General features: G+C 44.7%; 1 protein-coding gene across 1 annotated transcript in view; it reads left to right on the forward strand.

The window, feature by feature from the left end:
• UTP20 (UTP20 small subunit processome component) overlaps positions 1–27,033 on the forward strand; it is a 166,382-nt gene that overhangs the window by 8,637 nt on the left and 130,712 nt on the right. Inside the window, exons 3-7 of the mRNA XM_077265598.1 lie at positions 5,493–5,559; positions 19,679–19,811; positions 21,406–21,594; positions 22,122–22,203; positions 26,545–26,682. Coding sequence (XP_077121713.1) covers positions 5,493–5,559; positions 19,679–19,811; positions 21,406–21,594; positions 22,122–22,203; positions 26,545–26,682 — 609 coding nt within the window. The remainder of the gene's footprint in view (positions 1–5,492; positions 5,560–19,678; positions 19,812–21,405; positions 21,595–22,121; positions 22,204–26,544; positions 26,683–27,033) is intronic.

A 27,033-nucleotide genomic window follows, 5' to 3' on the forward strand; every position in this document is an offset into this window, starting at 1 on the left:
TTTTTTCAGAGAATATGAATAACACCAAAACTTTTTCTCCACTCATGGTTAGTGGTTGGGTGAAGCTATTTATTGTCAAACTATTGTGTTTTCTCTTTTTAAATCATAATGATAACCCAATATAACCAAATGACCCTGATCAAAAGTTCACATACCCCATTTCTTAGTACCGTGTATTGCCCCCTCTAACATCAATGACAGCTTAAAGTCTTTTATGGTAGTTGTGGATGAGGTTCTTTATTTTCTCAGATGGTAAAGCTGCCCACCCTTCTTGGCAAAAAGACTCCAGTTTCTGTAAATTCCTGGACTGGCTGTCATGAACTGCGCGCTTGAGATCTCCCCAGAGTGGCTCAATGATATTGCGGTCAGGAGACTGAGATGGCCACTCCAGAACCTTCACTTTGTTCTGCTGTAGCCAATGACAGGTTGACTTGGCCTTGTGTTTTGGATCATTGTCATGTTGGAATGTCCAAGTACGTCCCAAGCGCAGCTTCCGGGCTGATGATTGCAAATTTGCTTCCAGTATTCAATGTTTACCAAGTTTCCTGTGCCTTTGTAGCTCACACATCCCCAAAATATCAGCGATCCACCTCCGTGCTTTACAGTAGGAATGATGTTCCTTTCATCATAGGCCTTGTTGAGCTTTGTCCAAATATAACGTTTATGGTTGTGGCCAAAAGGTCCAATTTTGGTCTCATCACTCCAAATTACCTTGTTCCAGATGTTTTGAGGCTTGTCTCTGTGCTGTTTTGCGTATTGTAGGCAACATACTTTGTGGCATTTGCGCAGTAATGGCTTTCTTCTGGTGACTCGACCATGCAGCCCATTTTTCTTCAAGTGCCTCCTTATTGTGCATCTTGAAACAGCCACACCAGTAGTTTTCACAGTCCAGTATTTCAGCTGATGTTATTTGTGGGTTTTTCTTTGCATCCCGAACAATTTTCCTGGCAGTTGTGGATGACATTTTTGTTCATCTAGCTGACCGTGGTTTTGTTTTTACAGAGCCCCTGATTTTCCATTTGTTAATCAGTTTGAATGTTGCTGACTGACATTATCAATTCCTCGGATATCTTTTTGTATCCATTTCCTGTTTTATATAGTTCAACTACCTTTTCCCGTAGATCCGTTGACAAATCTTTTGCTTTCCCCATGACTCACAATCCAGAAAGGTCAGTGGCTGGATGAAAGATGCAAGAGTCTGTCTGGATCCCAGAAACTCACTCAGCTTTTATGCACACACACTGATAATAAGCAAACAGGTCACAGGTGAGGATGTTACATTTAGTAGCCATTCAAACCCATTTGTGTCAACTTCTGTTCATGCTATCAGGCCCAATCACCAGGGTATGTGAACTTTTGATCAGGGTCATTTGGATGTTTTGGGTTGTCATTATGATTTAAAAGAGAAAACACAGTAGTTTGACAATAAATGGCTTCACCCAACCATTGACCATGAGTGGAGAAAAAGTTTTGGTGTTATCATTCATATTCTCTGAAAAAAGGCTAAGAAATCAAAAATACTGCTGGGGTTTGTAAACTTTTGAGCACAACTGTATGTACTCGTACTTAGAATAGCTGTGACGTATAGCAGTGCTGAGAATGCATGTATGTTCTCATATTTAGAAGAGCTGTGATGTATAGCAATGCTCATATTTAGAAGAGCTGTGATGTATAGGTTTCTGTGGGATTGCATATATGTAGAAGAGCTTTGATATTTGAACTGTACAATACATGTGTATATGTGCAGTGCAGAGTTGTTTGTGACGATGCATGCAGCAGAGCTGTATGTATAAGGCTTCTTTTACACATACCGGGTTTTTGCGGCCCTTTATTGCGGGCCTTTTTTGCGGGTCGTATCAGCGCAATTTTCAAGGTCTGCCGCAATAACATAACTTGCGGATCAACATTTTTCGGGTTTCCAATACTATGGAAATAGTATTGGAAAAAAAAACGGCATTCACAAAGCCATTGATTTTCAATGGGGGCCGTGTCCGTAAGCCGTGAAAAAGATCGAACAGGCTCAATATTTTTTCACGGCGTAAATACGGCCATACGGCACACCATGAAACTATTGTGGCCAGTTTTTACGGCCCCATAGAAATATATTGGGGCCGCAAAAACAGGCCGGAAAACAATGGTACATGTAAAAGAAGCCTAATGCACATGCTGCACAGAAACACGAAATTACTGTGATCTATTCCCTTCCTTTTCTAGCCTATAGTATGCAATTAAGTGCAACTACGTTTCCACTTAATTACAGCACCAAGAAAGGTTTACGGTAATTATCGTATTTTTCGGACTATAAGACGCACTGGACAGTAAGGCGCACCCCAAATTTTGGGGTGGAAAATAGCAGAAAAAAAGATTTTTATAAGAGGGGGGTCCGTCTTATTGTCCGAATTTAAGGTATCTTACCTGAGAGCCAGCGGTGGCAGACGCAGGTGCGATGCTGCAGGTCTGGTGTCGGCGGTGAGGCAGAGCTGGAGCAGGGTCCCATCCTCAGGATGCCGGCGGCGGCAGAGTTGTGACAATGCGGTGGGCAGTCCTGAGTGCACCTGAGCAGGGTCCCTTCTTCAGGATGCCGGTGGCAGAAATGTGGCAGCGCTGCTGTCGGATGTCCACGGTGAGCAGACTGCATCACCGGTTTCCCTGCGCCCACCTTCCTGAAGCCGTGGGTCGCCGGAGGCTTCAGGAAAATGGCCGCCGGAGGCCACGTGTGCACTGATTGAGATCTCGGCGGCCATTTTCCTGAAGCCTCCGGCGGCCCACTGTTTCAGGAAGATGGCTGCAGGGAAACCAGTGATGCAGTCTGCTCACCGTGGACACTGGGCAGCAGCGCCGCACATTTTTGCAAAAGGGACCCTGCTCAGGTGCACTCCGCACCCCCTACCGCCGCAGCATCGGCACACCTCTGCCGCAACCCCCTGGTAAGCCTGCATTCGCACTAGAAGACGCACCCCCCATTTTCCTCCCAAATTTTTTGGGGAAAAGTGCGTCTTATAGTCCGAAAAATACAGTAGTAGGTTGAAAGTTTTCTTATTTTCTGTTATCTAAACCTGGTTTGCGTTCTTATAGTCCAAAAATGATATACCGTAGGTTCTATCTCCTATTGTACTGCACCAATCCGCTTCACACGACATCGCATAAACAAGAAAGGTCCGTTCAAAAGTTTAGTATGGGGCCTTGCTCTTCTAGTTATGCCCTTACCTTTAGATGGCAATAAACCGTTGGCTTGATGTGACAACCGTTTTGTAAGTGAAAACCTGCTCATCATTAGTTGATCATGGGTCCGCTTTGTCAGACAGATGCATGTCTTTTTAGGATTTTTAGTATTTTATGGCATCTAATACACTAAACTGTTATTCAGAGTGGGGATTTTTTTGTCAGCACATGTTATGCTATTTAGTTATAGGGGTGCATTATCCATCGTATCAGTGTTGGACATTCAATCTATGCTAAAAGATGACTGAGGAATGTATTTGTTCCTTTACTGTTCTTTTTTTCTCTGTAGCATCCATAAGAGCTCCATGAATGAGAAGTCCGTAATCTGGCTCTGCTATACCATGCAGGCTAAAAGTGGATGAAATAAGTAATGAACACATCGCCAGTTTTCTAAGTAAATATATTTCTAAATGCTAGTGACATGAAATTCTCACCAGATGTCAGTAAGAACCCATCCAATCCACACAGATAAAAAAATCAAACCACAGATGCCAATAAATTGTGTAATAATGAGAAATGACACAGGGGAAAAGTATTGAGCATGCTCACTGAAATGTATTTACTCCTTAGTACAAAAGATTTTGTTGGTGATGACAGCTTCAAGGCGCCTCCTGTATGGAGAAACTAGTCGCATGCATTGCTCAGCTGTGATTTGGGCACGTTCTTCCACACATTCTCTTCAAATCCTTCTATCTCTGACATTTAATTGCTTCCATAAATGTTCTATTCTACTTATGTCAAATGATTGGCTCGGCCATTCTATCAGCTCTATTTTCTCTCTGAGACCAATTGCGAGTTTCCTTGGTTGTGTGTTTGGAATCATTGTCTTGTTGTAATGTCCACCCTCCTTTCATCTTCATCATCCTGGAAGGTGGCAGTAGATTTGTCCATTCACCCTTCCTTCAATTATATGAATTTTGCCAGTGCCGTATGCTGAAAAACAGCCCCACACAATGATATTCACACCTCCAAGCTTCACTGTTGGTAATTTTGTTTTTGGAGTGATATGCAGTGCTTTTTGACCTCCAAACATGCTGTGTATTATAGCATCCAAATAATTCAATTTTGGTCTCCTCTGACCAGACTATATTCTCCAAGTATTTCACCGGCTTGTCTAAATGTTGAGTAAACTTGAACATGTTGTTTAGCGATGGAGTCTTGCGTGATGAGCATGCATACAGGCCAATGGACTTTGAGTGCATTACTTATTGTTTTCCTTGTCATGTCTGGTTCATGGTGATATGATGTTCTTTCCACTTCCGGATTATGGTGCCAACTGTGCTCACTGGAACCTTCAGTAGTTTAGAAATTCTTGTGTAACCAATCCCATTAATTAGGTTGCAAAGGTCTTGAGACGACTCACTGGTTAAATTTATTCATCATGAGAGGTTTCTGTGTATCCCCTTAGTAATGAGACACCTTATTTAGGCCATCAGTTGAACTATTTGATTATTTTTCTCTAAGTTGCAGGATTGTTTTCTAATTACTTATTTCAGCCGGAGCCATGACTTCCCATGACTTTTTGCATCTTTCTTCCTGTGTTCAATACTTTTTCCCTGTGTAATCTCTCATTATTACATATAACTTACCAGAATTAATGGACTTCTATGATTGATTTCTTTGCTTGTGTGGATCGAATGGGTTGTTACCGGCATCTGGTGAGAATTTCATGTCACTAGCACTTTTAGAAATATATTTACACTACTTAGAAAGTTGGTGACATGTTCAATACTTATTTCACCTGCTGTAAAAAGATTTTTAATTTTCAGCAAAATGAATTCCAAAATGCTGAAAAATGACTAAAATAACCACAACAGGTGGCTCTCCTCCCAGGTCCAGCATCGGCTCCCCATATCTGTTTGGATCTCTGGTTTGGCTGTAGCGGTGACATCACATCAACAGTGAATATCACCACTATTGCTAATCTCCGAGCACCGCAGCTGTGCTGAGGTAGGTGGCACGAATGGCTGAGGTCAGTGATTGGTCACAGTGTTGATGCACGCTGTCTGTCATGTCACCGCTACGTCAAGACTGAGAAATTCAAGAAGAGGTGGAGATCCAGGGCGGGAAAGTAGGAAAGTATCTGCATTATTTTAGGTATTTTACAACATTTGGGATCCACTTTCCTGAAGGTGGGAAAACCCCTTAATTGCCGTGGTCCAATGAAAGGATCAGCTAAACCTTATTGAGCCATTAATGCAATATATGGAAGATTAGTTAAACCTCATAATGACTGAGCATAAACTATATTTCTTTTCTGGTGGTTCTAGGAAGTGGAGACCTATTTCTATGAAGGTTTGCAGAAATGGAGAGATCTCAACCTCACTGAAAATTTTGGTATGTATACATTTATAATAACAGTATAATTTAGTACACTACTTTGGCATGGAAATATTGTTCTGAGTACAACAAATGCTTGTTTGCTTGCAATATACTCGTCTTGGTTGCAATGAACTTTAGATGCCTTGGCTTCTTCTATTAGGCTTTGTTCACGCGTTGCATTTTTCCTGAGATCTTTTCCTCAGGCAAAACCTGCTCTCTTTGCAGTAAAGCAGAAGCTTTAAAAAATAGCAGGTTTTGCTGCGCTTTTGTTACGTTTTTATTGTCTGTTGTGCGTGCTGATAGTTTAGTGTCCCCCCAAAAAAATGATGCAATTTCCACAAGGTTTGGCATAATAAACAACAATACCCGATACATGCGTTTTTTTTCTTTTGCAGCATTTTGTCACTCACCCATTTCTTTCTATGGGAAAATGCTGAAAGAAGTAACATACCGCAGCTGGCAAAAGCGCAGCAGTTTTCTAAGGCTATGTTCACACATTGCGTTTTTGATGCTTTTTTTTGTAATTCAAGTTTTAAGCTGTGTTGTACAGTACCAGCAAAGTCTGCGATTTCTGAAAAGTCATGCACACACATTGTTTTTTTTTTTTTTTTTTACTGATTTTAGAAAAATTCTGCATTTTTTTTTTTTTTTTTAAACTGCAACATGTCACTACTTTCAGCATTTTTTTCAGTTTTCTTGTAGCGTATTTTCACCCATAGAAAGCGATGAGTAAATGCAAAAACACAAAAAATGCAGGTATCAGGTGTGTTTTTTTTATGGAAAACAAGCAAGTACAGCAGAATGTGAAACCCATTTACTTTTGTGATTTTTTCCAAGTTTAAACTATGTCTTGGTCTCCTCACATTAGAATGGCAGTTGGGATTAGTGCTGTTTAATTAACTTAGTGACATGTAATAAAGATACATACAATGAGATACGGCTTTCCCAAAACCCTGTCTGATGACAAATGTACACTTAGCAGGATGCAGCAGGCCTCCACTGATAAAGGCTAGGAGCGGCACAGGTGCAGACTACTTGATAAAAACAACCACCCCCACCCTCCAAACATTGCAGGGGTTGGCTGCCTAGTAGAAAAAATGCACATTGATATAACTCACATAGGACGCCAGTCACACTGATAAGTGTGGTGCACAGTGTCTGGTATGCAACCTATTAATGACGCCCCTTGTATTAACAGGCAGGCTGCCCAGCACTATAATATGCAGCACACAGTGACAGACGCCCCAGAAAAACCTAACCAACATCCTGCAAAAAAGGATATGATATAGTGCAAAAAAATGCATGCATATGATAAACACATACACTATATCAGTGATTTTCAACCTTTTTTGAGCCGCGGCACACTTTTTATACTTAAAAAATCCCGGGGCACACCACCAACCAAAATGGCACAAAATGACACTAAAACAGTACATATTCTACATATAGTTAATAATATAGATTCTAAATGTATTTATACTCACTCAGTGTGAAACCTGGGCCTGTTTCGATAAACACAAAAGGGATATCCTGGCAGGAATGGTGGAAAGACACACACGAAGCTCTTCCTCAACAGTTCTCAGTCTCTCCCTGTTTTTAGTTTTTATCGCAGTCAAGCTTGAGAAGCCCAGCTCACATAGATATGGGGTTTAAAATGGGAGCAATGTCAAAATAGCTTTGTTGGCCAGAATGGGGAACTCCTTGGCAACAGATAACCAAAAACTGTCCAAAGGAAGATCAGCAAACTTTAGCTTTAAACCGCGATCTTGCTTCAGTTCAATGAGTTCCTCTTGCTCCTTTAAAGTCATGTCCTTTCCAGCAACGGATAATGAGCTGTATGGGTCCCTAACCCAGTTAAGGCATTCTGTGAAGGTTGAAGAGAAATAAAACGATAACTTCTCCTCAAGAGTTTTCACCTCGCACATTGCAGCAGTGTGGTCATCATGCAGTTTCTCGGTGAGCGGAAACATCTGAAGGTTGCCACCCTGCACATGTTGCTGCCAGAGCTGCAACTTTAAACGGAATCCGTTCATTTTATCAGTGCTTGCTTGTAAGCAGGTTTTCATTTCGGCCTTGCATCCGTGTGTTTAGTTCATTCAGATATTGAAATATATCAGCCAGGTATGCCAGCTTTGCACACCACTCATCACTTGCAAGCAGCTTTGAATAATCGGACCTCTCGTTTGTCAGAAATATTTTAAGTTCCTCTCGCAACTCATACACACGGGCCAGCACTTTGCCGCGTGACAGCCACCTGACCTCCGTGTGGAGCAATAAGATTTTATGTTCCGCTCCCATTTCTGTACACAAAGACGCAAATAAGCGACATCTCAAAGGTCGCGTCTTCACAAAGTTCACTATGCGCACAACATCATCCAACACGGGAGCTAGATCTGCTGGTAAGGTCTTTGCAACGAGGGCCTCACGGTGCAAGAAACAGTGGGTAACAAGAACATCTGGGTTTCTTTCTTTAACCCTACTTACAAAGCCTTTGATGCGCCCGACCATGGCTGCGGCTCCATCAGTGCAGACACCTGTGCAGTTTTCCCATGTAAGCCCACTTTTATCAAGATATTCCAATGTGACCTGGAATATTACCTCTCCTGTTGATTTTTCTGGCAGTGCCTTGCAAAATAGGAAGTTTTCTCTAATGGCTTCTCCATCCACAAAACGCACATTGGCCAACAGCTGACAATGTCCACTGATATCCGTCGACTCATCAAGTTGCAAGGCAAATTTCTTACTGATCTGCACCTTTTCCAAAACAACTGTTTCAATGTCCGCAGACATGTCATCAATCCGTCTGGCAATTGTGTTATCAGAGAGAGGCACTTTAGCTATCTCTTTGGCTGCGTCAGGGCCAAGCATCTCATTTACAATAGCTTTACAAGCTGGCAGTATTAATGTTTCTGCCACAGTGTGTGACTTTTTTGATTTAGCTATGAGTTCAGCAACAATGTAGCTAGCTTTGAGGGCTCTCTCATTTACCTTTGTGCTTTTTCTCAAAAATTTTGCCCCTTTCTCATTGTTTGTACGTAAGCGTACAAAATACTCCATCGGCTTGTTTTGAACGGAAGGGTGTTTAGTTTGGAGATGGCGTTTAAGCTTGCTTGGCACCATGGCGCTATTGGATAGCTTCTCACCACACACCAAGCACAGTGGTGTTGGTGCTGTCGCATCCCCAGTGAAAGTAAATCCAAATGAAAAATAGCTTTCACTGTATTGCATTGAGCTCACCGTCTTGTCTTTTTTCTTTTGTCGACCTCTCATACTAGGGCCTTCATCTGGGTTAGAATTGTGTCCAGGGTCCTGTTCGGCATTTGCCTTTTCCATTCTCAAATACTTCTCCATCACTGCTGAGATAGTGTGCGCAGCCACACACTAAAATAGAAGAGTATTACATTATCTGCCACACTTAAAGGACCTCTGCCAGGTACTAAAAGTACCAGCTCATATGCTGAGTATTCTGCCAACAGTTCATATACTCAGGCAAAAGCTCATATAGTCAGCAACAGCTGATTAACTGTTAATGAGCTGTTGCTGACTTAATGATTATACACAGCATTATTGGCGGGCATTACCTTGGCGGCGGGCAAATGCGAGAGTCTCTCCGCTCTCAGGATGATGCGCCGGCCTCGGTGACGTCATTAAGTCGTGCGAGCGTTCAAAGCTCGCGCATGTATTATTCCGTGACTGCGCATCGCTGCGCATTGCCGGGGAACAAAACAAAGGGGGCACCATAGTTTGGGGAACTTTCCCCGCGGCACACCCGACCATGTGTCGCGGCACACTAGTTGAAAATCACTGCACTATATGAGGTATTGGTTTAATATTTTGGCCAAAATAAAGTAAGCCAGCAACCCAACGTCAAGGGTCCTCATAATATTGCAGGTCCTACCACTAATATCAAAAAAGAGCTAACATAGAAAAAACTCTGAAAAAATACATACAATGAGATACGGCCTTCCCAAAACCCTGTCTGATGACAAATGCACACTTAGCAGGATGCAGCAGGCCTCCACTGATAAAGGCTAGGAGCGGCACAGGTGCAGACTACTTGATAAACAACAACCACCCCCACATATAATAAAGTAAACATTGGCCTATCAAAGTGTAAAATTGAACAACGCCTGTGGCCCAAAGTGTGAAAGTAAGCAGTGTCCAACAAACTCAATTCTCTGCAAGTGTCTTTGGGCTCTTTCACACGTCCTGATATTTCCGGTACTTGAAAAACCAGTATGGGAGATATCAGTGTCTGTGTGTGTGTAACACTTGTGGAATACGTGTGGCAACCGTGTGCCGCATCAGTATCACACGTACTGGTGCCTGGTAATCAGCGGTACTGTTCGTGCTGTTCCCGGGTGCTGAAGAGAGCTCTCATCATTCTCTCCTGCTCGTGCTGTAATCAGCGCTAGCAGGGGAAAATGTTGAAAGTTGTATTTCTCTGATAACAACGAGACAGGCGGCAGCTGATGGGAGTATTCATCAGCTGCTGCCTGCTTTAAATCATTGAAAAAAAAAGCGTTGTGGGTTTCCCTGTATTTTTGATAAACAGCCAGGCAAAACTGACAGCTGCGGGCTCCTACCCTCGGCTGTCAGCGTTATCAAGGCTGGTTATCCAGAATAGAGGGGTCCCCATGCGTTTTTAAACTAACGGCATGGGGTTCCCCTCAATTTTTGACAACCGGCCTTGCTGAAAAAGAAAGCTGTGGGCTGGAGTTCTCAGGCTGGTAAGATGCCATAAATATGGGCCCACTCAGACTAAAAATAGCAGCCTGCAGCTGCCCAGAAAAGGCGCATCTATTAGATATTCCAATTCTGGTGCTTTACCCAGCTCTTCCCTTTTGCCCTGTGGCGATGGCAAGTGGGGTTCATAGTTGTGAGGTTGATGTCACCTTTATATTGTCCGGTGACATCAAGCCCACTTATTAGTAATGGAGAGGCTTCTATAAGACACCTATCCATTACTAATCCTATAGTTGTATGGTAAATAAAGACACAGCAAGTTTAAAGTATTTATTTGAAATAAAAACAAAACACTTTTCCATTTTTATTTAAAAATAACAAACACAACAAATACCTAACGCCCATTCCATTGAAGCCCTCGTCTCCTGTTATAAAACAGACAAAAATAAACAACAATATCCCTCACCTGTCTGATATTCTGTCTCATGCCGTAATCCATGTCTGGGGAGAAGTTGTTTTCAGCCTGGACGGAGCCAAGATGCAACAGTCTAGACTGAGAATCACTGAGCAATGAGCTGCTGCGAGCGCAGCATCAGTGAGCAGTGGTGACCTCATCGAGGTTACCACGGGTCACTGAGGCTGCGTTCCATACCGGGCTGAACTGCGGTGTCCTCAGCACCATGAGAAACAGTTGGTGAGTTCAGCTCAGTGAGTTCACCGCAGATCACTCAAGTGTGTTTTGTTTTTATTTCCAACAAAAGACTTTATACTTGCTATCTATTTACAATACAACTGTAGGATTAATAATGGATAGATGCCTTTATAGACACCTCCATTATCTGTGGGCTTAATGTCACTGGACAATACAAAGGTGACTTCAACCCAACAAATATGAACCCCACTTGCCACCACCACAGGGCAAGTGGAAAAACCCGGGCAAAGCACCAGAATTGGTGCATCTGATATCCAAGGCCCCTTACAAGCCTGAGAATACCATCCCCAGCTGTCTGCTTTAGCAAGGCTGGTTGTTAAAAAATGGGGGGGACCCCACGCTGTTTTTTTTTTTTTAATTATTTAAATAATAATAAAGAAAAAAACAGTGTGGGGACACCTCTATCCTCGATAACCAGCCTTGATGAAGCTGACAGCTCAAGGTTAAAGACTGTAGCTGTCAGTTTTGCTTGGCTGGTTGTCAAAGATACAGTGGAATGCACATCGTTTTTTATATTTATTTATAGCCCAGGCGGCCGCTGATGAATACTCCCATTAGCCGGCGCTTAATCTCGCTGTAACTGGTGGCAGCAGGTGTAGTCTGATGGGCGTAATAGTCCCTTCAGTCGCCACCTACTCTGTGTTATTAGTTGAATATAACGCTCAACATTCTCCCCTGCTTGCGCTGATTGCAGGCAGAGCAGTGGAGAATGATGAGAGCTGTCTTAGGTTCCTGGTGGAAAACAGTGCTAACAGTACCGATGCTTCGCAGGTGCTGGTACATGTCACACTGATTACATGGATGTCATCCGTTTGCGGGACATTTTGTGACCCGTGTGGCTGTTACTGATATGTCAGCGTGTTTTGCCCACGGAGACACAGCCCATGTAAACACACTGACAAGTGCGCAGACCAATTCACTTGAATGTGTCTACGTGTGTAAGTGACTCTGGTACCGCATTTTTCGGACCATAAGACGCACTTTTTTCCTCCAAATTTGGGAGGAAAGTGTGGGGTGTCTCTTATGATCCAAATGTAACATGTGGGGAGGGGGGCAGCGGCGGAGTGGGATCGCACTGAGATACCACTCGCAGGAGGCAGGAAAATGTCCTCGCTGCAGGAATCCGGCGCTGGGGAAACCACGTGATCCCGATGCTTAAAGGCAAGGAATATTCATTAGCCGCTTCCCCGCCCACCTGTCAGCAGGGAGCAGCAAATGAATATTCCTTCACTTAGACAGCGGACACAGCTGTTTTCCCCAGCGCCGGATTCCTGCAGTGGCTGGGAGATCGTGTGTCTGGTGGAGGAGGGGGCAGGAGCAGGTGCCACAGGAGGGAGGAATGCCTCCTGCAGATGCTGACTGAGTGCTCTGGCATAGGACCTGTGTGAGGTCATGAAGAGGGCGGGCTGGAGCATCACATGACTTCACAGAGCCCTCCCTCTCCAGATGTCATCAGGTCCTGCAGACACTTTACTGAAAACAAAGCAGTTTCCTCGGTTGTGATGCTCCAGCCCTTCATTATCTGTCACCACAGCGTGGCTGGCTGGCTGCAGGACCTGCGCAGCCTATACAAACTAGTATTAAATAAAAGCTTATTAATTACAACACCGAAAAATGCACTCTGCCACTCTTGTGGTGAACTATAACTGCCAGCATGTCATAGGATCTGCAGGACATGCTGGGAGTTATAGTTCTCCCATGGGATCTTAAAGCAGCACTCCAGTGTTATTTTTCAGTGCTGGAGTGGTGCTTTAAATATAAGCCCTGTGCCCCCCACACTGTTACATTTGTAATTGGGTATTTTTTCATAAACTCATGTGAACTTTTTTGTTCAGAATAGTCACTATGACATAAAAATCTGTTTCCACTAAATAATTTGATCAAATTGCCCTTTTTCCAAAAATAGTTTTATGGTTTCACATATGTCTGGCATTGGTGACCTGTGTTCATGCTTCTGTGGTGGAAGCAAAGCAGAATTTTGGGATTGTGAAAAACGTAGCGAAACAAACACAACTTTTTAGTAAGCAGGTTCTTTACTGCCAATAAAGCAGGATTTGCCTGCAGAAAAAAAATGCAGCATAAACGCAACTTGTGAACCTATATAGCCTTGATAAGTCAGGAAAAAAAACAATGTGTGTGCATGATATTTTTGAAACCTCAAAGCTTTTGCTGGTATTGTAACACGCAGCTTAAAATTTGCATAAAAACACTGCAAAATTGCAACGTGTGTACTCTTTTAGTGACCATATTTATTGCTAGTGGATACAAATGAGTTGACATTTGTTTGATGCCAGTGGCATTACTGTAGTATGTAAGATGCCAAGGTAAATATTAAGATGTTCCTTTTGCAATACCTAGAAATGCAAACAATACAGAGCTTGCCATAGTTATCCTTTTATCTTTGTGTTGGAGACAAAGTACAGGAATTATATTTAATCTGAAAGTGGCTGGGTCTGCATTATATTCACTTTAACACGAAGTGATCGGTACCACCACCTCTACTTTTGTCTCCTGACACGGACTGCTCCAAAGTGAGAACAAATCAGCAACTGCAGTGCCTTGGAATAGTATTCATACCCTGTGAACTTTTCACCCACAAACTTAAATGTATTTTATGTGATATACCTACACAAAGTATTAAAAATGTGAACTGAAAAGGAAATGATACATGGTTTTCTAAATATTTTCTAAACCTGAAAATTGTGGCATGCATTTGTATTCAGGCCCCCTGAGTCAATACTTTGTAGGACCACCTTTCGCTGCAATTACTGCTGCAAATTTTTTGGGGTATAACTCTTCCAGCTTTGCACATCAAGAGGCTGCAAGTTTTTGCCTATTCTACCTTGCAAACTAGCTCTAGATCAGTGAGATTGGATGGTGGCATCCGTAAACAGCAATTTTCAGGCCTTGCCACAGATTCTGAATGGAATTTAGGTTTGCATTCAAACACAGAATATGCTTTGATCTAAACCAGGGGTGGGCAATTAATTTTCCCTAGGTTCCACATGAGAAATGGTGATTGTTGCGGAGGGCTGAACCAATAGTCTGAAATTCTGCTAAATATTAATATCAACATACAATTAATATTATCACTTAATATTGAGCAGAATTAAGTGTGCTGACATCCCCTTAAGTACCGGTTGACCTGAAAGCATTTAAGCCCCACATGCAGCCTCCACGTGTCCAGCATGTGAGCCCCACAAGCAGCCTCCCCGTGTCCAGCATGTGAGCCCCACACAGCAGCCTCCCCGTGTCCAGCATGTGAGCCCCACACAGCAGCCTCCCCGTGTCCAGCATGTGAGCCCCACACAGCAGCCTCCCCGTGTCCAGCATGTGAGCCCCACACAGCAGCCTCCCCGTGTCCAGCATGTGAGCCCCACACAGCAGCCTCCCCGTGTCCAGCATGTGAGCCCCACACAGCAGCCTCCCCGTGTCCAGCATGTGAGCCCCACACAGCAGCCTCCCCGTGTCCAGCATGTGAGCCCCACACAGCAGCCTCCCCGTGTCCAGCATGTGAGCCCCACACAGCAGCCTCCCCGTGTCCAGCATGTGAGCCCCACACAGCAGCCTCCCCGTGTCCAGCATGTGAGCCCCACACAGCAGCCTCCCCGTGTCCAGCATGTGAGCCCCACACAGCAGCCTCCCCGTGTCCAGCATGTGAGCCCCACACAGCAGCCTCCCCGTGTCCAGCATGTGAGCCCCACACAGCAGCCTCCCCGTGTCCAGCATGTGAGCCCCACACAGCAGCCTCCCCGTGTCCAGCATGTGAGCCCCACACAGCAGCCTCCCCGTGTCCAGCATGTGAGCCCCACACAGCAGCCTCCCCGTGTCCAGCATGTGAGCCCCACACAGCAGCCTCCCCGTGTCCAGCATGTGAGCCCCACACAGCAGCCTCCCCGTGTCCAGCATGTGAGCCCCACACAGCAGCCTCCCCGTGTCCAGCATGTGAGCCCCACACAGCAGCCTCCCCGTGTCCAGCATGTGAGCCCCACACAGCAGCCTCCCCGTGTCCAGCATGTGAGCCCCACACAGCAGCCTCCCCGTGTCCAGCATGTGAGCCCCACACAGCAGCCTCCCCGTGTCCAGCATGTGAGCCCCACACAGCAGCCTCCCCGTGTCCAGCATGTGAGCCCCACACAGCAGCCTCCCCGTGTCCAGCATGTGAGCCCCACACAGCAGCCTCCCCGTGTCCAGCATGTGAGCCCCACACAGCAGCCTCCCCGTGTCCAGCATGTGAGCCCCACACAGCAGCCTCCCCGTGTCCAGCATGTGAGCCCCACACAGCAGCCTCCCCGTGTCCAGCATGTGAGCCCCACACAGCAGCCTCCCCGTGTCCAGCATGTGAGCCCCACACAGCAGCCTCCCCGTGTCCAGCATGTGAGCCCCACACAGCAGCCTCCCCTTGTCCAGCATGTGAGCCCCACACAGCAGCCTCCCCTTGTCCAGCATGTGAGCCCCACACAGCAGCCTCCCCGTGTCCAGCATGTGAGCCCCACACAGCAGCCACCCCGTGTCCAGCATGTGAGCCCCACACAGCAGCCTCCCCGTGTCCAGCATGTGAGCCCCACACAGCAGCCTCCCCGTGTCCAGCATGTGAGCCCCACACAGCAGCCTCCCCGTGTCCAGCATGTGAGCCCCACACAGCAGCCTCCCCGTGTCCAGCATGTGAGCCCCACACAGCAGCCTCCCCGTGTCCAGCATGTGAGCCCCACACAGCAGCCTCCCCGTGTCCAGCATGTGAGCCCCACACAGCAGCCTCCCCGTGTCCAGCATGTGAGCCCCACACAGCAGCCTCCCCGTGTCCAGCATGTGAGCCCCACACAGCAGCCTCCCCGTGTCCAGCATGTGAGCCCCACACAGCAGCCTCTCCGTGTCCAGCCAAACATCCTATTTACATGGAAAAAAAAGCTCTGCATACTCGCCTGACTCCCTTTCCCCTGGCTTTCTGCTTCTGCTACTGTCTCTGGTGCGCTGACTCTCCTCTGTGTACAGCTCAGTCGATGAGATGAGGTCATTGCATCAGTTGTTTCACACTCTGGTGGAAGAAGGGTTCTGAGGCCCCTTTTCCACCAATGTATTCAGCACAGTTGCAAACAGCTTGCAAGGGAGTGTACGGTGCTGCCTGTGGGCCACTGTTTTCAGCCCCTCGGCTGTCTTGGCTCGCGGGTCTGATGTGGCCCGAGGGATGCACTTTGCCAGGTCTGACCTAAACCATTCCACTGCAGCTCTGGCAGTATATTTAGGGCCATTATCCTGCTTGAAGGTGAACCAATGCCCCAGGATCAAGTCTTTTGCAGCCTCTAACAGGTTTACCTCTAGGATCGCCCTTTATTTAGCTCCATCCATCTTCCCATCAACTCTGACTAGTTTTCCTGTCCCAGCTGAAAAAAAAGAATCTCCACAGCATGAGGCTACTTTCACACTAACGTCGGTACGGGGCCGTCGCCGTGCGTCGGCCTGACGTACCAACGTACGTTGTGAAATAAATGCACAACGGGGGCAGCGGATGCAGTTTTTCAACGCATTCGCTGCCCCATTGTAATGTCCGGGGAGGAGGGGGCGGAGTTTCGGCTGCGCATGCGCAGTTGAAAATGGCGGACGCGACGCACAATAAAAAGTTACATGGAATGTTTTTTTGTGCCGACGGTTCGCCAAAACACGACGCATCCGTCGCACGACGGATGCGACGTGTGGCAATCCGTTGCAATGCGTTGCTAATGCAAGTCTATGGAGAAAAAACGCATCCTGCGGGCAACTTTGCAGGATGCGGTTATTCTCCAAAATGACGCATTGCGACGTACGTCACACAATGCTAGTGTGTAGCCTGAAACTGCTGCCACTACCAGTAGGTTTGCAGTTGTGCCATACTCCTTCCATTTTTGGATGATTAATTGAACAGTGCTTCGTGAGATGTTCAGAGCTTGGTCTATTATTTATTTATTTTTTTAATAGATGGAGGCCCAATGACTTTTGCATGAGGGGACTCATGTGCTTGACGCCTACCCTTATATGCATTGTTTTTGTCCCAGCGATTCTGTTTCTCTTCAAGAGTCTCATTTGTTCATTGTTGTCTTCGACGTTGTGCCACATATCCTTGGCAGGGGAGGAAGCAAAAGACTATACTGACATTACAGCAGGAGATCACAGAGGATACATTTTGTTAGGTAAAATTTTGTTTAAAAACAGTCAGTGAAATATTTTACCTGACAAAATGAATCCTCTGTGATCCCCTGCTGTAATGTCAGTATTGTGTTTTGCTTCCTCCGCTGCCAAGGAGATGTGGTATGCTCCGTACACTGTCAGACACAAACCATTTTTAAAATGAACTTTTCTTTCGTGGGAAAACCCCTTAAATGTGACCGACTTCCTCTGCCTGTAGACACGTCGCGCATCTGCCGCTGGGATCAGCCGAATGATTCACTGCGCTGGTGCGGAATTCGAGCAGGCGCAGTAAATCAGACCACGGCCATCTGAATATTCTGAATATTAATTTCTCTTAAGTATCGGCACACGTGACTGCCGGCTGCAGCAGGAAGTCTCTGGGTGACACTGCTCGCTACAGAAGAGGAATGGATACTCACCGCTCTCTGCGATGAACGGTCCCGGTGAGTATTTGGCAGCTGTGCTCTGCTTGTGAGCAGCGAAAGACGTCCCTGCCATGCGCTGCTTACTTTACTTACAAGCATTAAGCAGCTGCTGGCATCGGAGGAGGACGTTGCGAGGGAGCGCCGTGTAGGTGAGTGTTAATGTTTTGTTTGTGTGTGTTTTTTTTTTTTTTTAATCTTTCCTGATGGGGCCATGCATACCAGGAACGGGATGGGGCCAATTATAAAAGAAAAAGGATGGGACCAATCATACCAGGAACAGGATGGGGGATTTATGCCAGGATGCCAGAAAAATGAACATGCACTGCTTTCCACGCCCATTTCTCTTTGGCAGCGGGCACAGGAGTTAGCCGGAGCCGCTGGCTCCAGCCTCCCTGTAACCCGATGCTCCTCCGAACCGCTCCCCCACCTCCCCACCACAGCCAGAGCCCATACATTCGGACTATAAGACGCACCCCGCATTTTCCTCCATATTTTGGTAGGAAAAAAAGTGCGTCTTATAGTACGAAAAATATGGTAATACGCATGTGACTATAAAGATAATGCGGCTTTACCGCATCTAATGATAGTGAATGGGAAATTTACACTGTGGAGACTTAGCATCTCCACATCGTAAATAGACATGCTGCTGTCTGGAAAGACTCGCTGCATGTCTGTTTACACAGGGATGCCGGGGGCGTCTCTGAACGCATAGTGGAGATGCTGTACTATGTACTATGCTGTAACATCTGGACGCTGCGGATGTACGCAGCGTCCAACCTGCAGCGTTTACTGACCATGTGAACATACCCTTAGGCTGTGTGCACACGTAGCAGATTTTTTGCGTTTTTTCGCTATAAAAACGCTATAAAACCGCGAAAAAAGCGCTCACATTAAGCATCCTATTTATTAGAATGCAATCCGCATTTTTTGTGCACATGCTGCATTTTTTTCCTGAGCAGAATCGCATTCCAGAAAAAAACACAGCATGTTCATTAAATTTGCGGAATCGCGGGGATTCCGCACACCTAGGAATGCATTGATCTGCTTACTTCCTGCAGGGGGCTATGCCCACCATGCGGGAAGTAAGCAGATCATGTGCGGTTGGTACCCAGGGTGGAGGAGAGGAGACTCTCCTCCACGGACCGGGCACCATATAATTGTTTAAAAAAAAAAAAAAAAAAATTAAAATAAAAAATCATGATATACTCACCTTCGATGGCCCCCGGAGTCTTCCCGCCTCTCAGCGGTGCACGTGGCCGCTTCCGTTCCTATAGATGGTGTGTGTGAAGGACCTGCGTTGAGGTCACGTGACTGCGACGTCATCGAAGGTCCTGCACACACACCATTTATAGGAACGGAAGCCGCTGAGGATATCGGCTGTTTGCGGAAGGTGAGTATAACCATTTTTTTTTTTTTTTTTAAATTATTTTTAACCTTCTATCTTTTACTATTGATGCGGTATAGGCTGCATCAATAGTAAAAAGTTGGTCACGCTTATCAAACACTATGTTTGACAAGTGTGACCAACCTGTCAATCAGTTTTCCAAGCGATGCTACAGATCGCTTGGAAAACGCTAGCATTCTGCAAGCTAATTATGCTTGCAAAACGCTAATTTTCTGCGGGAATATGCATGCCAATTCCGCATGCGATATACCCGCGGCAGGAGTTGCAGAATTGCCGCTGAAATTTCCCCTGCAATTCTGCAACGTGTGCACTTAGCCTACAAGTCCAGTCTTTCAGTCTTTCAAAATGTAAAATTAATCAATCCAATAATATTGGTAAAGAAAAATAATCACCATTGGAATTTTTTTTCTTCATTTTATACAGTATGTTGAATTGTAAAAATAATTTTGCCATTCAAAATTAAAACTGGTCCCTCAAAAAACAAACTCTCATACAGCTATTTGAATTGAACAGTAAAAAATGTTATGGTTCTTGCAAAAATGGGGAGGAAAAAAACTAAAATGGAAAATAACCATGCTGGGAAGGGGTTTAGCTGAATTGAGTCCATTGTGTTTTGCTTTTGTTGACTTTCTTCAAGTACCCACAGATCTGCATTATATACAAAGCTCCTTTCAATATGTCTTAGTAATGTGAAACGATAAGCTAAAGGAAGACTAATATATATATATATTTTTTGTTCTCCAGTCACATTCTACAGGGAAGTGTCCAGCAAATGCCAGTCATTCCACCTGCTCGTTTACCACCAGAATGCCATAGTGCAAAGTTTGAAGACGCACCTACATGTGAAGAATAGCCTTGCCTACCAGCCTCTGCTTGAGTATGTACAAGTCATCATATGATCTATAACTGTGGGATCCAATCTTGTACATTATGAAAATGTGTGCCTGGGTGCAGCTTACTATACTGAAATCAGGTGATGACCTGAGTTTTCAGAAACTCTAAGGCTATGTACACAAGTTGCAGATTTTTATGCGGATCCGCAATGTTTTTTTCCACGTGGATTTGCACCAGATCTGTAATGTATTGCCCAACAAATGGAAATCAAAAATTGGTGTGCACATGCTGCGGAAAATTCAGCGCGAAGTCGCAGCGTTTTATTTTCCTCAGCATGTCAATTCTTTTTGCGGATCTGCAGTGTTTCCGCACCCATTTACTGACTTACATTGAGTCAGCCAAATCTGCAGCTAAACCCCAGATATAAAAATGTCTGCGGATTAGCTCCGGATTTGCGTGCCAAAAACGCTGCAGATAGGGAGGAGGAAGAGTGTGTGGGCGGAGACTGTGAGCGCTGAGAATATGTGTGCGGGTGTCTGTGTGTAGCCAGGCATCGTCTGATGGGACTAATACTCCCATCTGGCTATGTCTCGTGTCACATATAACAGTGACAACATGAGCCGATAATGGGACAGTAGTAGTCCCATTATCCTGTGTTCCAGTGTAAAAAAATAAACATTCATACTCCCCAAACACCTAATTCCCTGACGCCCTCTATCTCCTGTAATAAAAATAAAAAACCACCATGAATACTCCCTGGTCCACCATAGTCCTAAATAACGAGTGTCCCACGGCGAACTGTTCTACATGGCTCCAGTGATGGTGACATGAGGTATCCTCCCGCACTGTGCCACCGTCAGAGTTCACCGGAGTTCGTGCTGTCACTTGCGGCACCGCTGCATGAGAAAATTCTCACACAGCTGTTGTGCCTTAAGTGAGAGCACGAACTCCGGTGACCTCTCAGTGTATCACCGGAGCTGTGTAGAGCAGTCACATCTCCCCCGATGTGACTGTTCTACACATGAGATCGTCGTGGGACACTCGTTATTTAGGACTACATCGGACCAGGGAGTATTTGTGTTGGTTTATTTATTTTATATATATATGTATGAGAGTTTTTGGCAAAGCCAGCTTACTGCTTTGAAGAAACCGGAATACATCCAACCTGTGGTTACAGTTCGCACGGAAAACGGATTGGGACAAATCCACACATGTAAAGAAAAAACTTTTTGTTTCTCCAGCGATCAGTCCAATGGTAGAGTAAAATATACCTTTTATTTATCCATTACAAAGTGCCAGATTTCTTCAGTTAGAATATTGCATACATTCAATCCCTTATGGACGACATGTTTCGACACCACATGTGTCTTCCTCCAGGTCCTGTACATATCTACAAGGAAATGGGGGGACACAATAGGTGAAAAGTGCTTGTTATTTCAGGTCTGGCAATTATAATAAATAGGGATTTTCATATAAAGCTGCTTGATCCGGTCATCAGCCCGTGTGTTTTCTCTATAAAGAGAAAAATCAGACAAACTGAAAAATTTGCAGTGGTCTCTTAATTTTTGCCAGAGCTGTATATTCATACCATGCAACTTGGTTGAATTTTTCATTATAATATTGCTGCTTCCTTTTAGTCTGGTGGTCCAGCTGGCTCGAGATCTTCAGGCTGACTTCTACCCTCATTTTCAAGATTTCTTTAAAGCTATTTCTTCCTTGCTTGATACAAAAGATACTGAACAAATAGAATGGACATTTACATCCTTGTCTTACCTGTACAAGTACTTGTGGAGGATGATGGCGAAGGACATGCCAGTAATATACAGGTATTTACCAAAGACTATTGCCTCTTTTGGTAGTGTAATCTTCTAAATAGGGCGATATGGTCGCTAATTTAACTATCCTTGTGACATTACTTTTTTGCTAATCTGTTTTAGCCTATCATTTCTTTTTTTTCAGATAGAGAATTGTTGAGTTTATATGTATTCGTTGCTTCGTCCAGTCAGTAGTTTTTGAGTAGATAGTAAAAATGCCAACTTGAGATAATACAGTGATGTCAAAAACTGTACCTGCAGTGATCTAGGTTGAAAGATTTGATAGTTTTATTAGAAAAGTGGCTTAGTGTCCCTATAATCTCCATCCAGAACCTACCGGGTGTGCTGAGACACAGAGCCGGGCTGGACAATTCTTGATGGCACAGATCTCTTTGGGCATCTTATGTTCTGTCTCTTTCTATGACTGTTAGGTCCAGTGACAGAGTTAAACTTTAGTTTTAAAAGAACATTATTGGTACCCTTATCGTGATGAAAAAGGTTGAAGAAAGTGTAGAAATATTAACATCTTTTTCTTTTAGCTTATACAGTACATTGTTGGCTCATCAGAAAGAGCATATCCGGAACTTTGCTGCAGAGAGCTTTTCATTTTTAATGCGCAAGGTAAGGGCCAGATCTTTTGGTTTCAATGCATTCTGTACTATAATGCTGCTAGACATATCAGCCGTTATGTCTCGTTATGTGCCAGATCTTCTATCACTCACCTGATTGCCTGTCACACTTTGCACTTTTTTAATAGATAATATGAGTACTTTCTGCATTTCAGCCTCATCATTTTTTTTTTTTTTTACATTCTGCCTATATTTTTATTCCCAGATTACACCCACTATTTTCATTTATTCTCTATCAGTCGCATGATGCATCAAATGAGCATCTAGATGTCAGTGCTTTCTTTGCTGTAACCTAATAAATTACTAGGATATAGTCAGGGAGACTGAACTGTAATTCACCTACATTATAACTCTTGTGACAGGCACGGTCTAGGCATCATCAGTGACTGTGATACGAATTTCTCGCTTCTCGGAAAACTTCAGTGATACATAGGGATGGACACTAACTGTTTGCGGCCCCTGTGCAAGAAATGTGCTTGGGCTCTCTTCCTTTTATTGCAACCACGTTATAAATGTATCTGTTACATAGTATTCTCTCATTATGTGTATTGCCACCCCTTATTATTATTATTATTATTGTTGTTATTTAGTTCTATAGCACCATTGATTCCATGGTGGTGTACATGAGAAGGGGTTACATTCAAATTACAGATATCACTTACTGTAAGCAAACTAACGATGACAGACTGATACAGAGGGGAGAGTACCCTGCCCTTGCGGGCTTACATTCTACAGGATGGTGGGGAAGGAGACAGTAGGTTGGGGGGCTGCAGCAGCTCTGGTGATGGTGAGGCGGTAGCTCCGGTAGTGGTGAGGAGGCAACGGGGTCATTGCAGGCTGTAAGCTTTCCTGAAGAGGTGGGTTTTCAGGTTCCGTCTGAAGGATCCGAATGTGGTTGATAGTCGGACATGTTGGGGCACAGAATTCCAGAGGATGGGGGATATTCGGGAGAAGTCTTGGAGGCGATTGGGTGAGGATCGTGCAGGAGAGAAGGAGGTCTTAGGGGGACCGGAGATTAGTTCAGAGATATATGGAGGAGACAGGTTATGGATGGCTTTGTAGGTCCAGAGCCTCTCGCCTAGCCAAATCAGTTCTCATGCTTCGCACTGACGAGGGCCAACAGCCTGAAACACCGTGTCTGCGAATTGAGATACTGATTTGGCTTTTATCCTAAGTCATATTGCACGACTCTTTAAAGGGTTGATTGTGACTTATAGGATCGCTACTTCCAACAGGTGGCGCTGTAGAGTTAAGTCCTCTTTTTCTCAGAAGAGGCAATTTGCATATAGGTCAGTATTAGTAATTTGAACTGGATATGCTGAGGAAATGGGAGCCAGTGAAGAGATTTGCTGAGGGGAGTAGCATGGAGAGAGATGAATTCGTCCGGCAGCAGAGTTAAGAATGGACTATACAGGTGCGAGAGTGTTGGCACGGAAGTCACAGAGGAGGATGTTGCAGTAGGCGAGGCAGGAGAAGATGAGGGCATGCACAAGCATTTTAGTAGATTGAGTGTTGAGGAACAGACGGATTCTGGAAATATTTTTGAGCTGGAGGCGATGGGAGGTGGAAAGAGCTTGGATGTGCGGTTTGAAGGACAGGGCAGAGTCAAGGGTTACTCCGAGGCAATGACCTTTCGGTACGGGGGAAAGCGTGATGTCATTCATTGTGATAGATCAGGTAAGGAAGATCTGTGAGATGGAGGAAAGATAATGAGATCGGATTTGTCCACATAGAGTTTGAGGAAGCGAGAGGAGGAGGAGGAGGATTTGGCTGATAGACACTCCGGGATTCTGGACAGCAGAGAGATGACGTCTGGGCCAGAGAGGTAGATCTGAGTGTCATCAGCATAAAGGTGGTACTGGAATCCATGGGACATTGAGTTGTCCCAGGCCAAGTGTATGTATTTAGAAGAGTTGGGGTCCCAGAACAGAACCTTGGGGGACTCCAACAGAGAGAGGGTGGGATGAGGAGGTAGTGTAGGAGTGGGAGACGCTGAATTTGCGGTTGGAATGGTATGAGGAGATGCAGGATAGGGCGAGGTCTTTGATGCCAAAGGAAGAGAGGATCTGTAGTAGTAGGCAGTGGTCAACTGTGTCTAAAGCTGAGGACAGGTCTAGAAGGAGGAGTGTAGAGTATTATCCGTTGGCTTTGACTGTAAGTAGGTCGTTTGTAATTTTGGTCAGGGTAGTCTCAGTGGAATCATGGGGACGGAAACCAGATTGTAGATTGTCAAAGAGCAAGTTAGATGCGAGGTGGGAGGAAAGTTCATCGTGGACGTGCTGCTCCAGGAGTTTGGAAGTGAGTGGGAACAATGATATTGGGCGATAGCTGGACATAGCGGTTGGGTAGAGGGTTGACTTTTTAATGATAGGCGTGATTGTGGCATGTTTGAAAGCAGAATGGAAGGTACCAGAAGATAGTGATAGGTTGAAGAGATGGGCTAGGAATCGGATAAGTGTGGTGCTGATGCAGGGGAGGAGGTGGGATGGGATGGGGTCTAGTGCACAAGTGGTGAGGTGTGATTTGGAGAGGAGACAATTAAGCTCCACTTCAGTGATGTTGGTGAGGAAGGTTATGGGGGAAGGGCATTGGTCTGGTATAGGAAGGGGTTGAGGTGGTTGAACAATGAAGATTTACCTTGTTTGGTCGATCTTATTTTTGAAGTGTGTGTCAAAGTCCTCAGCAGAGATGAGGGAGGTTGGAGGGGGCAGTGGTGGGTGGAGGAGGGAGTTAAAAGTTTTGAATAACTGTTTGGGATGGTAGGATAAGGAAGATACGAGGGTTGTGAAGTAGGCCTGTTTAGCAGAGGTGACGGCAGATTTGAAAGCGAATGTTGCTCGTTTGAGTGCAGTGAAATCATCTTGCGAATTTGTTTTCTTACAACCCTGCTCTGCAACTCTGGACACTTGCCGGAGCTTTTTAGTGATGTTATTGTGCCAGGGTTGTATATTGATTATAACGTCACACTCTGCCGTGAACGAGAGGGGCGTCCGTGTCAATAGCTGATGTGAGAGTGGCATTGTAGAAAGCAGTGGCACTGTCTGTGTTGTGGAGTGAGGATATGGATGCCAGTGGTAGAATAAAGTCAGAGATCATGTGGGTGTCTAGGTGCGCAAGGTTTCTGCGGGGGTGCGCTTTTTGCTGGATATGGGTGCCAAGTGAGGAGGACAGGTTTGAGAAAGTGAGTAGATGGTGGGGAGAGGGAGGTTGTGAAGTTATATATATATATATATGTATGTATACGTGTACATGTATGTAAAAATATATGTGTGTATGTATATGTGTGTGTATGTATATGTGTGTGTGTGTATATATGTGTGTGTGTGTGTGTGTATATATATCTCTCCCTCTCTCTCTAATAAATAAATATATATAATCTATCCCCTCTCATTCAATTCCCTATCTCTCCTCTCTCTCTCCTCTCTCTCTATCTCTCTCTCCTCTCTCTCTCCGCTCTCTCTATCTTTCTCCCTCTCCTCTCTATCATCTCTCTCTATCATCTCTCTATCATCTCTCTCTATCATCTCTCTCTATCATCTCTCTCTATCATCTCTCTCTATCATCTCTCTCTATCATCTCTCTCTATCATCTCTCTCTATCATCTCTCTCTCTCTATCATCTCTCTCTCTCTATCATCTCTCTCTCTATCATCTCTCTCTCTATCATCTCTCTCTCTCTCTCTATCCTCATTTTACTAGTGACAGCCTGAATTGAATAAAAATTGCTTAACAGGTTTGAGAATTGTCATTTGGCATCCTGAACTGGGAAAATAACATTCATTGTGTTATGCCATGAACCGTTTCTTAGGATAGATGTGAGGCCATGTGCGTAACCGGTCTAGACAAAGAATATCAGTGTTCCTATTGCCGTCAATTAGTTTTTATTTTCCTACTGCAGGTTTAAATGTGAACAGCACTGACTTTTTTTTTTTTTTTTTTTTTTTTTTAAATATGCCATCATTTTTTTTAACCAATGTACAGCACAAGACATAGAAAATCTCAGATTACTGATAATGTAAATATCTACACTTGGTAAATTTAGTATTATTTACTTTTTTACAGTTTGTAGTATTCTCTGCAAGCATGATCATGTTTTATAGTTTTCCATGTACATTATGCCTGTACATTACATATACAGTGTTTAGATTTAATGTCTGTCATCTATTCTGTAGGTCAGCATGACAGCTTCTTATACTGTCAATGCTTAGCTATTCAGGGCTCAGAAAAATGAGAGTTCCTCTGGTACTGCACTAGCAGAATTCTACTGTGCTGCACTCACCATTGCTATTTTTTTTTCTTTTTGATAATACTTCTGGTTTTGCATTTTGTTTTAGGTGCCTGACTTGAGTGGGCTATTTAACTTCATGTTCTTAGATCTGAAGGAACATCCCCAGAAGGCTGATGGTTTGGGGAAGATGCTGTTTGAGACATGTAAAGGCGTCAGAAATATGTTTCACTCTTGTGCCCCAATGGTAATAGTGTCTCCTAAAGAAACACATATGATTGGCGTTCAACTCTGGATTGCGAAATAAAGATGTGCAATATCAATGCCTTTATCATGGACCGTGCTAATTTTTCTCTGTGACTAAGAATTTACATGCAGGTAGTTTCTAATCACCTGCCTGTTCTGCTAGGTGCCAATCTCTGCTGGCTCAGACAGGTCATGGAGGATTCTGCTACATTATTGCACTTGCATCAACAGAGCGGCTCCTCTTTTGATCTGGTCTGCCGCATTTAGGGAGCGGGGAGCCGGATATCAATCGGCATAACATCGGCAGGAACACCCCGTCTGCAGAGTGGAGGAGAAGAAACTGTTCCGTCTG

Source organism: Ranitomeya variabilis, chromosome 5 (genome assembly GCF_051348905.1).
Source record: "Ranitomeya variabilis isolate aRanVar5 chromosome 5, aRanVar5.hap1, whole genome shotgun sequence".
NCBI lineage: Eukaryota > Metazoa > Chordata > Amphibia > Anura > Dendrobatidae > Ranitomeya > Ranitomeya variabilis.